A 13594-nucleotide genomic window follows, 5' to 3' on the forward strand; every position below is an offset into this window, starting at 1 on the left:
CAACCGTTTTCACAAAACTTTACTGTATTGGTACATGTATAAATGGACATTTGTTTATTTAAGCAGAAACTTAGATGATAATTATGAGTCATTATTATTCTGAGTTCGTCATCTTACCTGTTGTGCTAAGACCTCTTAACTGACCATGAATGCGATGGACATCAAGCTTGGCTGCCAGCTCTTTTCCCCTCTCTGCTCCCGAATTTGACCTCAGGGAGCCAGATGACTGTGGTTGCATCTTACTAGCATTTACATACTTATCAAATGCAACAGATGTTCTGCCTGCATCAGGATTGTTGCTTCCATCTTCTACTATACCCCTATCATCAAGAGTTGCACAAGTTAAGGTTCACAAAAATTTTAAAGCGAACACTTATTGCATATGCAATGCTGACTCAAAAAGTCACTTTTCCCCCTAAACTGTAAGAAATAACCATGGTCTAAGATTTTGTGCACCAAGTCATAATTATTTTACAGGATCTGGGAAATCCATTTACACATGTGAGCTTACGGTTTAGCAATTTGAGGAGGTAGGTTTCTTTATTAGAACGTCGAACACTATGTATAATTGTGAAGATTGAAAATCCAACATAATTTCTGACTTTAACACTGTTATTTCAAGATGCTGTCCATGAAAAGTCATATCAAATGTAGGATATGTGAATCAAAATTGATTATTGTATATTAACATGATCTAACTTCTGGCTTGAAATACTTACAAAGGCGGTAAAACTTTAAAAAATTAATAGAGCTTAAGAATCCACAAAGTAAGATTTACACTTTTAAAACCATATGCTTTATGTGCAGCATTCTGAAACTTTCTGGATGAGGCTGTAATGCAGTAAAAACATCCTTTCAGAGCAAGCAACAAATTTAATGGATGCAATTGGCCGTAATTATGTACCCTGGATAATTAAAACAGCATTCCCCAAACAAAGCTTTGTTAATTTACCTGTTCATCAAAATTTGTGTAGAAATTCTGTCAAAACACAGTGCAACTAGAGAAACCTGAGTAACATTCTTGTTGGCGCTGAACGTTGGAGGTTTTTCCACTGATGCTTGCAAAAGACATAAATTCACCTGCAAGTATTCAAAATGAAGTCTAATGAATATAGGTAAAGATGAATAGTATTGTTTTAATATGTAATAGATGAGTTATGGGTTACAATAGCAATGCAGGAGTAATGATCCATCCCTAGCTACTGTCCATTAAAAAATTAACCATGTCGTGTGGGGCTGGAGTAGGCCAGACTAGGTGGGGGACAGCTGGTTTCTTCCCCACAAAGTACAAGTTAACCAGTTGGCTTTTTACAATAATTGAATAAAGCCATTTTGTCTGAAGCCAGCTTACAAATGATCAGATTTATGGAAATCTTGCCTTGATTTTTGCATTGCCAATCCAGTACCACAATCACTGTGTCACTTAACTATACAAACCATATGTACATCAGGCATACATGCTAACCACATTCTTGTGGAAAACTACACATGATCTTCAGGTCAAGATCTTCACACTTCAACACACAGGCAGCTGGTATAAAAGGGGCTGGGAGAATGAGCAACACAAGCCGTGTGGAAGGGTCCAATGACATGAATTGTAATGAAATCAGGCACCTACCCCACATTGCAATTGAGGTGCTATGGGAGTTTTCCTACCATATAATGCTTGTTTGAAAGGAATGATGAATGGAAAGCCATTTTAATCATTTTTAAAAAATAGGGCTCACTGCCCACACTTTACCAGTTCGGCTGTCAGACTCAGTACCCCCATTGGATCCTTCCTGATGCTGAGAGTGCCTAATGCAGGTTCCGGTTGCGGTGATGCCTTGCTAGCCGCACGTTTCGGCGGCTCCAGCTCCGACGGACCTTCGGGCTCTTTTAAGAGCCCCAACGGGGAATTTTTTGACGATGCAACCCGGTGTGGGGTGTGTGAGAAGGGAGTCCCCCCCCCCCCAACGAAGGAGGAAAAAAACGGCGGCGGCGGCTGCAGCGCGAGGAATCGTCGACCAAAGGGTCAGAAAGAGAGAAGTACAAGATGGCTGCGGAGAAAGCGCAGGCGACATGGGGGCCTGAGCAGGATGAAATTGTGAGACGGTGCGTGGAGCTGCTGAAGAGGGAGGTGCTGACCCCGATGCTACAGGCAATTGAGGGGCTCAAGGAGACATGAAAGACCCAGGAGACAGAGCTCCGCGTGGTGGAGCAGAAGGTGACAGATATTGAGGACGAGATCCTGGGCCTGGCGGTTAAGACACAGACGCACGAGGCACTTCATAAAAAGTGTACTGAAAGGATCGAGGCCCTAGAAAATGGAGCGCGAAGGAAGAACCTTCGGATACTGGGTCTCCCTGAGGGTGTGGAAGGAGTGGACTGTGGAGCCTATGCAAGTACGATTCTGAGCTCACTGATGGGTGCTGAGGCCCCTACGGGCCCCTTGGAGGTGGAGTGGGCACATCGGATCCCAGCGAGAAGACCAAAAGCGGGAGAACCACCCAGGGCGATAATCGTGCGATTTCACCGCCTTAAGGATAGAGAAGAGGTCCTGAGATGGGCTAAAAAGGTGCGGAGTAGCAGATGGGAGAATGCAGTGGTACGGGTGTACCAGGATTGGAGTGCGGAGGTGGCGAGAAGGAGGGCGAGCTTTAACCGAGCCAAAGAGGTGTTGCATAAAAGGAAGGTGAAGTTCGGGATGCTGCAGCCGGCAGACTATGGGTCACGTATCAGGAGAGACACCATTATTTCGAGACGGCGGAGGAAGCATGGACCTTTATCAAAGAGGAGAAATTGGATCGGAACTGAGGGACTGATGCTGCAGGAAATGTTATTGTTAATGTTATGGTTGAAGTTAATTGAGAAGTAAATTGGGAAGGGGGGAGACATGGGGAAATGTGGGTGCCGGTGAGGGGGGAAAGACGGGACATAGTTGGAGAATGGGGAAGGGGAGGGGGAGGGGAAAGGGAGCTGCGCCATAAGAGGCGGGTCAGGTAAAGGGATGTTCCCGCGCCAGAAAGAATAAGGCGGGAAGACAGGCGCAAGGCGGATGGGAATTCCCCACACGGGGGGGTCGAGGAGTGAGCAGGAGTAGCCGGGGTCAGTTGAAGTCAGCTGACTTACGGAAGTAATATGGGGGGAGCAATCACGCTCGAAAGAGATCTAGCGGGGGGGGGGGGAGAGAGAGAGAGAGAGAGAGAGAGAGAGAGAGAGAGAGAGAGAGAGAGAGAGAGAGAGAGAGAGGAGGACAACTGGGTTGCTGCTGCGGAAATCCAAAAGGAAATGGCTAAAGAGTGGGTGGACGGGGATGGTGTGCGACGCTGGGAGAGCGAGTGGGAGCGTGAAGGCGGGATATGGGACTGGCCTAGAGAAGGTAATGGCTAGTCGACACGGGAGGGGGGCAGGTAGCCCCCTAGTGAGGCTGATCACGTGGAACCTGAGAGGCCTGAACGGACCGATAAAAAGGGGCCGAGTGCTCGCGCATTTGAAAGGACTAAGGGCAGACGTGGTTATGCTCCAAGAGACGCACCTAAAGGTGGCGGACCAAGTTAGGTTAAGGAAAGGATGGGTGGGACAGGTGTTCCACTCAGGACTAGACGCAAAGAACAGAGGGGTGGCCATTTTGGTGGGGAAACGGGTAGCATTTGAAGCAAAGAACATCGTAGCAGATAGCGGAGGTAGATATGTAATGGTGAGTGGCAGGCTGGAGGGAATGGAGGTCGTGTTGGTTAATGTGTATGCCCCAAACTGGGACGATGCGGGATTTATGAGACGGATGCTGGGGCGTATACCGGACCTGGAGGTAGGAAACTTGATTTTAGGAGGGGACTTTAATACGGTGCTGGACCCGGGGCTTGATAGATCCAGCTCAAGGACTGGAAGGAGGCCGGCAGCGGCCAAGGTACTTAAGGGGTTTATGGACCAAATGGGGGGAGTGGATCCATGGCGATTTCTTAGACCTAGGGCTAGGGAGTTCTCCTTCTTCTCCCATGTCCATAAAGTGTACTCCCGGATAGATTTTTTTGTTTTGGGAAGATCGTTGATCTCTAGGGTGGAAGAAGCTGAGTACTCAGCCATAGCGGTTTCGGACCATGCCTCACAGTGGGTGGACCTGGAATTAGGAGACGAAAGGGGGCAGAGAACACTCTGGCGATTAGAGGTGGGACTGATGGCGGATGAGGGAGTGTGTGCAAGAGTGCGGGGGTGTATTGAGAGATACCTGGAGGTCAATGACGATGGCGAGGTCCCTGTGGGAGTGGTATGGGAAGCACTAAAAGCGGTGGTCAGAGGAGAGCTGATCTCCATTGGGGCCCACAAAAGGAAAACAGAGGCCAAGGAAAGGGAAAGATTACTGGGGGAGATTTTAAGGGTGGATAGGGAATTTGCAGAGACCCCGGAGGAGGAACTGTACAGGGAGAGGAGACGACTCCAGACGGAGTTTGACCTTCTGACCACCAGAAAGGCGGAGGTACTGTGGAGGAAGGCACAGGGGAGGAGGTATGAATATGGGGAAAAGGCTAGTCGCCTGTTGGCTCATCAATTGCGAAAGAGGACAGCAGCGAGGGAGATAGGAGGAATTAGAGACGAAAGGGGAGACACGGTGCGAAGGGCAGGAAAGATAAATGAGGTGTTCAAGACCTTTTATGAGGGACTGTATAGGTCTCAACCCCCAGAGGGAGAGGAGGGGATGCGGCAGTTCCTGGACCAATTGAGGTTCCCGAAAGTGGAGGAGCAGGAGGTGGTAGGCCTGGAGGCACCGATTGGGGTGGACGAGGTTATTAAGGGACTGGGAAGCATGCAAGCAGGGAAGGCCCCGGGGCCAGACGGGTTCCCAGTGGAATATTACAGAAAATATGTGGACTTGTTGGCCCCGTTGATGGTGAGGATGTTCAATGAGGCCAGGGAAGGGGGGACTCTACCCCCGACGATGTCGGAGGCGACGATATCGCTAATTTTGAAGAGGGATAAAGATCCGTTGCAGTGCGGGTCCTATAGACCTATTTCATTATTGAACGTGGACGCCAAATTGTTGGCAACGGTACTGGCATCGAGGATAGAGGACTGTGTCCCGGGGGTGGTGCACAAAGACCAGACAGGGTTCGTAAAAGGGAGACAACTGAATGTTAACATGCGACGACTATTAGGGGTGATAATGATGCCCCCAGTGGAGGGGGAGGCAGAGATAGTGGCAGCAATGGATGCAGAGAAGGCATTTGATAGGGTGGAGTGGGAGTATTTATGGGAAGTGTTGAGGAGGTTTGGGTTCGGGAACGGGTTTATTAGCTGGGTTAGACTTCTTTATGGGGTTCCAACGGCAAGTGTACTTACGGGTCGACAAAGATCGGAGTATTTCCGACTATATAGGGGAACAAGACAGGGGATGCCCGCTGTCTCCATTGTTGTTCGCGTTGGCAATTGAACCTCTGGCCATGGCATTGAGAGACTCCAGGAAATGGAGAGGGGTGATTAGAGGGGGAGAAGAACACAGAGTCTCGTTATACGCAGATGACCTATTGTTATACGTGTCGGACCCAGCGGGGGGGGATGATAGAGGTTATGCGAATGTTGAGGGAGTTCGGGGATTTCTCGGGGTATAGGCTAAACATGGGGAAGAGTGAATTATTTGTGATACATCCAGGGGACCAGAGTAGAGAGATAGAAGGCTTGCCTCTAAGGAAAGTGGAAAGAAACTTCCGACACCTGGGGATTCAGATCGCTAGGAGCTGGGGAACCTTGCACAGACTTAATCTGACACGGCTGGTAGAACAAATGGAGGAGGACTTCAAGAGGTGGGACATGCAGCCTCTGTCGCTGGCGGGCAGGGTGCAAGCAATTAAGATGATGGTCCTCCCGAGGTTATTATTTGTATTTTAATGTCTCCCTATACTAATCACTAAGACCTTTTTTAATAAAATAGACAGGAGCATAACGAGCTTCGTGTGGGCAGGGAAAGTTCCGAGAGTTAAGGAGGGGGTTCCTTCAGCGTAGTAGGGACAGAGGAGGATTGGCACTACCGAACTTGGGTGATTACTATTGGGCCGCCAATGTGGCAATGATACGTAAATGGATGATGGAGGGTGAGGGAGCGGCGTGGAAAAGACTGGAGAGAAAGTCCTGTAAAGGGACGAGTTTAGAGGCGCGGGTGACGGCGCCGCTACTGTTCTCACCTAAAAGGTTTACCACGAACCCGGTGGTGGCGACAACATTGAATATCTGGGGACAGTGGAGGCGACAGAGAGGGGTGCGGGGAGCCCTGGTGGGGTCCCCAATCAGGAACAACCATAGGTTCGCCCCAGGAAGAATGGATGGAGGATTTCAGAGCTGGCACCAGTTGGGAATTAGGAGGGTGGGAGATTTATTTATAGATGGGACTTTTGCGAGCTTGGGAGCATTGGAGGAAAAGTATAAGTTGCCCCGGGGAAATTTCTTGAGATATATGCAGGTGAGGGCGTTTACTAGACAACAGGTGAGGGAATTTCCGTTGCTCCCGACACAGGGGATTCAGGACAGAGTGCTTTCAGGGGTGTGGGTCGGAGAGGGCAAGGTGTCAGAGATATATCGAGAGATGAGGGAAGAGGGGGAGGAGCCGGTCGGCGAACTAAAAGGAAAGTAGGAAGAAGAACTAGGGGAGGAGATAGAGGAGGGTATGTGGGCTGATGCCCTAAGCAAGGTAAATTCCTCTTCCTCATGCGCCAGGCTTAGCCTGATTCAATTTAAGGTGCTACATAGAGCACACATAACGGGAGCAAGATTGAGCAGGTTCTTTGGAGTGGAGGACAGATGTGGGAGGTGTGGCGGGAGCCCGGCAAACCACGCACATATGTTTTGGGCGTGCCCGGCACTGGAAGGGTATTGGAAGGGAGTGACGGGAGTGATTTCGAAGGTGGTGAAGGCCCGGATCAAACCAGGCTGGGGGTTAGCTCTATTTGGAGTTGCGGAAGAGCCGGGAGTGCAGGAGGCGAAAGAGGCCGACGTTGTGGCCTTTGCGTCCCTAGTAGCCCGGCGCAGGATCCTACTCATGTGGAAGGAGGCAAAACCCCCCGGACTGGAAGCCTGGGTAAATGATATGGCGGGGTTCATTAAATTGGAGCAGATAAAGTTTGCCCTGAGAGGGTCGGCTCAAGGGTTCACCAGGCGGTGGCAGCCATTTCTCGACTACCTAGGGGAACGTTAGAGGGAAGACAGATGACCAGCAGCAGCAACCCAGGGGGGAGGGGGGGGGGTTAGTTTAGTTTATGTCAAAAGATAATGGGGTTTTGTTATTTGTGTATTGTTAAAAATTTCTTTATTGTTACGTTTGTTTTGTAAGAGGGGAAAAATTGTTGTCTGGAAAAAATTTTCAATAAAATATATATATATTTTTTTAAAAAAGAGTGCCTAATGCACAACTTTCAGCCTGTAGTCTTTCACTACACTAGATTACATGGCTATGGCACTCATGCTTCATCATGAAAAATGTATCAAACTAAATTTTTACCAAATGTCCACGCTTGTTAATTACACAAATCATTGACCATGTAACACTCGCTGTGTTTAGCCTATTTGTGCACAAGTGAATGCAGTATCTGCATGGTGCAAGTGGTCACATTACCTTTCCATGAATGGATGCAACTTTTCTTCATAAAGTCCACTGTACACAAATTCATTACATACAATCTATTCCCAAATGCTCAACATTAAAAAAATAAAATGACTGTCTGATCTCCAACACAGTAGTCAAAGTCCCAACAATGTTTCAAGCGCCCCCCCACCCCCCCAGCCTTACTTCTCACTTACCTCACCCTCCACCCATTCCCATCCAATGTCCTCTCAAATCATCCATGACAACTTTACGCCACCTCTATGCCCATATTTTCTTCATGCCCCATGTAATAACCATTCCACCTCCAGGCACGCCATGTATCTTCCATACCCACTCACCAAGCATGAACCATACACAGTCCTAAGTTTCCTTGCAATATAAATGAAATTTAAAAAAAAAAATTAAATAAACCCATCACCAGCTAATAAAAGCCTCCACATCATTTATACTCCAAAATACAGTGTGCCATGTGAAAAAAGTTCTAGTACTAATAATCCTCTTATCTTGTGTCAATAAACCAGAAACCTGATCAATAGAACAATCTGTTATCTCAACTTCTTGAAACTGTTATTCATGCTCAGATAAATATCACACCGACTACTGAAACCCTTTGGTGCCTGAAACTCAGCCAAGAATTCAGAATGGCCACAACTGTCCAAACAACAGACTGTTCTCTGCAAGCCATTTACATAATAGTAGAAAAGATGAGAGCACAGTCTGATGGGATGTGTTGTAACATTCTTCACTGCATCATGGTGCTTTCTCTATTGGGAAAGCAAGATAATGCAGTAAACAAATACACAAGGTTGGTCAAAATAATGCTCAACTTATCTTTAAAGGACAGATTCTAATGATGAATTACTGCATTAAAACACTTCCACATTATAATACAGCACCCAGCAGTGGCATTTGAAGGCATGAAGGCACTTTACTTTTACCTTTTACTTTTACCTGCAGATTGCTCAGCAGGTTTTCCATTTTCTTCACAAATTCGTAAACCTCATATAGTTTTACAGATTTCTAAACTCCGCAACAACAAATGAAAATTGTGTGGAAGGAAATCCATTCTTCATCCCTCAGGCACACTTGGTATTTCCAACCCGTAAAATGCCAGAGGAAAATGACGGAGAATCGGGAATGTGGAAAAAAATTAGATTTCCTCTGATAAAAGGCTGTGTGGCCAATCGTGCACTGAAACTGTCCAATGTACCCAGATGAAAATTTGGCCCCCAAATCTTTAAAAATGTGAATAATTCTTTTCGAGATCATGTTCAAAAGCAATATAAATTTGGATAATTGAATGTAAATACCTTTGGTATGGAAACATTAGCTTGAAGACCCTTGATTTTCACATTATCTTGTTTAGTTTCAGGATTTGTCCGTGTCTGGCCAGATTTGGTTATACCAGTTGTACCATTTTCCATTTTGGAGGTTCGTCCTTCATGCTTTGAAGTTGCCTACAGAGAGAATATTTGTTCAACACAAATGTTCAGAATTCTAAAGACTGAAGTAGTTTACCTTACCAATAGCTACTGCCAACAGTGAGAAATGAACAATTACAAATGCACAATAAGGAGAATTCTGTTTATATTCTCTCCTGGGAGAAATCCAGGTAGTCTTCTTCAGAGTTTGACAATTCTCGGCGATCAAGTTCACATCTCTCATAGCAATATAGTTAGAAATGTGAAATTTCATGTCAAACACCAAGAAAGCAAAAGGTTCCATTGATCATTGTCATGAATCTGCCAGGAGACAGCACTAGGGCCTCAATTGGTGTCATCTCTCCCGTAATGAGTTTCGAACAACAGTTTAGATAATAATCAAGTGTGAATATTTTATAGAGGAGAAACCAATTATAGACAATTGGAAAGGTCCCTGAGATTATACATATGTTAATGTACAGTTAAGGGTGCCTGACAGAAGCAGTCAGCTGAATACACAGAAGGCATATTCAAAGAACAACAAAGGTATAATTGCCCAGACCCTGCGAAGGAAGGGAAACAGTTACCATCTAGCAGTCTCAGAAAGCATACAGGCCAGTTTACAGCCACCAAGCCCAAATGCCACGTTTACAGCAAACAAGCGTTAGAGCCAAGGCAGTGCAAAAAACCATTGTAACAGCGAAATCTTCGCTGGACCAGGAAAAAGGCAGTACTCAGATTTGAATATTATCCATGTATTGTGTGGAAACTATAGCTGGTTAATTCAATTTGTGTGTTGTTTGGGGAACAGGGGAAGGCTTACAGGGTTCAGGTATCATAGTTTTAACAAGGGATACATTCTATAGAAACTGTATGGAGTTAATAATTCATACATTTTAATTGGGTGAGTAGAGTAGTCCGGTTTATGTGCAGTTGTCTTTTCTTTACTTTAATAAATAGTCTTTAATAATTGTTACCCGATAACTGGGCTATTTAATCTCACTTGGTTTCATTTATCTCCTCACACCAAAATGAAATAAAACTATACACCCTCACAAACCAGTGTTCCAAGTTGGGATACCCTCGCAAATAACATCAGCGTGCTTCATGACATCATAACAACTTGTATTCATCATTGACATCTTTTCATCTACTTAAGATGATGAAAAGCAGCAAATCCATTAGAGATGGGGTAGCTTCAGGTAGTCCATTTTTGCTGATGACTGAAGGGACCAAGCCATGAGAGGTAGGTTCTTCCACAAGTGCCACATATGAAGTGGTTATCAGATGTCATTGAGGGTTGGTGGCATTGTGGGTTGGTATTTTTGGTGTTGGTGCCTATTGCCAAGTCTTTGTGGCCAACGGTTGTCATGGTGCTGCATGCCAGCACAGAGGTGTTGTGGCCATTTTTCTCTGTCATTGGCTATGCTCTCCCTCATCAAGAATGGATATTTTGGGTCTTCATGTCTTGCTTGCAGGCATCCTTAAATGTAGCTTTGGGCATCCCGCTGTCCTTTGGCTCTAGCTACCTCACCATACTGAAAATCTTTCACCCTGAATCCGTTTTCCATGCTGCAAACATGCCTGAGCCAGCAAGTCGCCTCTTTTTGAAGAATACCAACATACTTGGGAGGTTTGCATCTCAGAGGGCTGCCACATCTTCAACTTTGTCCTTCGATGAGATGTCAAGAATACGCTGCAAACAATGAAGTTGGAAGTTGTTGTGCTTCTTTTCTTGAAACCTGTATGTCGTCCATATTTCACAGCCATACAGCAAGGTGCTGAGGTCACAGGCCTCATAAAGCAGCACCTTAATCCTAAAAGTCAGCTTAATGTTATTCCATGCACATTTTATGAGTCAGCCAAAGATAGTAGCTGCTTTCTTTACATGTATACCAAATTCTGTGTTAATAGGCAGAATGTCTGTCACCAGGGACCTAAGGTAGCAGAATTTTCTAACCATTTCTAGCGGGGTGTTATTTAGCGTGATTAAATGTGAAAATGTGACATCTATAGCTTTGATCAAGTAAAACAGACCAAGGCACTTCATAGGAGCAGTGTCAAACATAATTTTGCGCATAGAATAGATATTAGGCAGAAGGGTCACCTGGACTCGAAACATTATCTCTTTTCTCTCCCTACAGATGCTGCCAGGCCTGCTGAGATTTTCCAGCATTTTCTCTTTGGTTTCAGATTCCAGGATCTAAAGTAATTTGCTTTTATTAGGCAGAAGCAGATGGAGTTCAATGTGAAAAAGTGTGAAATGATGCACTTTGATATGCCTAATATGGAAAAACAGTATACTATAAATGGCATGATTTTTTGAAATGTGTAGATGAGCAGAGAGTCCTGTGGTGTTCATCACACAAATCCTTAAAAGGTACCAGGTCAAGTTGATAAAGTGGTGGAAAAAGCATATGGGTTGCTTGGGCACAGAAGTAGAGGAACGGAATATAAAAGCAAAGAGATCATACGAGAACTTTATAAATCACTGGTTGTCCTCATGTGGAATACAATGGACAATTCTAGGTACCACAACAGGAAAAATGTAACGGCTTCAGAAAGGGAACAGAGTTGGTTTACCAGAATTTTATCAGGGATGAGGAACTTCAGTTATGGGGAGAGGAAAAGTTTTGGACTGTCCTCCTTGGAACAGAAAAGGCTAAGAGGTGACCAGAGAGGTTTTGAAGGGACTGTAAAGTGATGGTGGAATAGAAAAATATTATTCCCTTTGGAGATGAACAAAAGTTATGAATTCAAAATCATTGACAAAAGATCAAGAGGGGAGATAAGTCAAATGTTTTTTACTGAGTTGTCAGTATCTGGAACACTCTACCTGGAAAGGTGGTGGACATTGATTTAGTTAGTGATTTTGAAAGGGAGTTGGACAGGTACTTGACAACAAGGAATAAGGATTATGGTCAAAAAACAGACGTGGAACTACATACTACTGCTCTTTCAAAAGGTTTGCACAGGTATGACTGGCCAAATGTCCCCTTTTGTGCCGCAGGTTTCTATGATGACCAAAAACTTGGTTAAAAGATGGGTCTTGAACAGCATCTTGAAAGAGGAAAGGTAGAGGTGTTCAGGAAGGACATAGCAGAGCTTAGGGCCTTGGCATGGCCGCTAATGGCAAAGTAATTAAAATCAGGGATCTGTAAGAGCACAGAATTGTTGAACAAAGATATTGGAGGACTGTAGGGTTGGAGGGGGTTACAGTTAGGGAAGGATGTAACCTTGGAGGGATTTGAAAACTAAGGATTAGAATTTCAGGGGTCAATGTAGGTCACTCAGCACAGGGGCAAGTGGACAAACGGAAATTGGTGAGAGTTCAGAAACGGGTAGCATAATTTTGGATGAGCTCAACGTTTTGGAGAGTGGAAGATGGGAGCTCAATCAGGACAGCATTTGAATAATCAAATCGAGAGGTAATGTGTTCTGAGAGAGATTCAAGGGCTAAGACAGGGGAGAGCCAGGCAATGTTGCTTGAGGTGGAAGTTAGCAATCTTGATAATGGAGTGGATATCTACCATGATGCAAGCGCATCTCAGGTTATCTCAGAGTCAAACACAAGTACAGGGTCCCTGTGCTTGATGCTATGTTGTTTACTACTTTTTGGTTTCATTAACAACCTGCGGCGCCAATCAGACGGGCATCGCGCCGCCCCAAAGGTGCGGAATGCTCTGCATCTTTGGGGGCCGAGCCCCAACATTGAGGGGCTAGGCCGACGCCGGAGGAATTTCTGCCCCGCCAGCTGGCGGAAACGGCCTTTGGTGCCCCGCCAGCTGGCGCGGAAATGACATCTCTGGGCGGCGCATGCGCGGGAGCGTCAGCGGCCGCTGACAGTTTCCCACGCATGCGCAGTGGAGGGAGTCTCTTCCACCTCCGCCATGGTGGAGACCGTGGCGGAGGCGGAAGGGAAAGAGTGCCCCCACGGCACAGGCCCGCCCGCGGATCGGTAGGCCCCGATCGCGGGCCAGGCCACCGTGGGGGCACCCCCCGGGGTCAGATCGCCCCGCGCCCCCCCCAGGACCCCGCCCACGCCGCCTTGTCCCGCCGGTAAGGTAGGTGATTTAATTTACGCCGGCGGGACAGGCAATTTATCGGTGGGACTTTGGCCCATCCGAGCCGGAGAATCGAGCGGGGGGGGCCCCTCCAACCGGCGCGGCGCGATTCTCGCCCCCGACGAATATCCGGTGGTGGAGACTTCGGCAACCGGCGGGGGCGGGATTCACGCCAGCCCCCGGCGATTATCCGACCCGGCGGGGGGTCGGAGAATGTCACCCCTGAAGAGGGCATAAGTAGTACTATCAAATTTGAAGACAGTACAAAACTGTGAAATAATTGGCAATGAAGAACAATTGCAAGCTTAACCAATTAATAATTCTGTAGTGGGAGTTAAACTTGCTGCTTTCTGACTTGAACAAAAGTGAAACCAATTGAACCAAGCTGACAATGCAAAAAATTTCTATTTTGTGGCATTTTAAACTATGTGCAATGTTTTCTTTTAAACATAAAAGTGCAGTGAACATAACCTACTAATTAGAGCTATTTTATTTACTAAGATTAATTCAGCTTTTTTCAGTGATAGAGTAATGGAACA

At 46.2% G+C, this 13594-nt stretch overlaps 1 protein-coding gene across 10 annotated transcripts in view; it reads right to left on the reverse strand.

Annotated features, from left to right (window-relative positions):
* kiaa1109 (KIAA1109 ortholog) overlaps nt 1-13594 on the reverse strand; it is a 626997-nt gene that overhangs the window by 307244 nt on the left and 306159 nt on the right. For all 10 annotated transcript variants that reach the window (XM_072495716.1, XM_072495713.1, XM_072495719.1 and 7 more), the window contains exons 33-35: nt 8881-9027; nt 953-1080; nt 118-320 (exon numbers count right to left, since the gene is read on the reverse strand). In XM_072495716.1, the coding sequence (XP_072351817.1) occupies nt 118-320; nt 953-1080; nt 8881-9027 (478 nt within the window). The remainder of the gene's footprint in view (nt 1-117; nt 321-952; nt 1081-8880; nt 9028-13594) is intronic.

The sequence above is a fragment of the Scyliorhinus torazame genome, chromosome 3, assembly GCF_047496885.1.
Source record: "Scyliorhinus torazame isolate Kashiwa2021f chromosome 3, sScyTor2.1, whole genome shotgun sequence".
Classification (NCBI taxonomy): domain Eukaryota; kingdom Metazoa; phylum Chordata; class Chondrichthyes; order Carcharhiniformes; family Scyliorhinidae; genus Scyliorhinus; species Scyliorhinus torazame.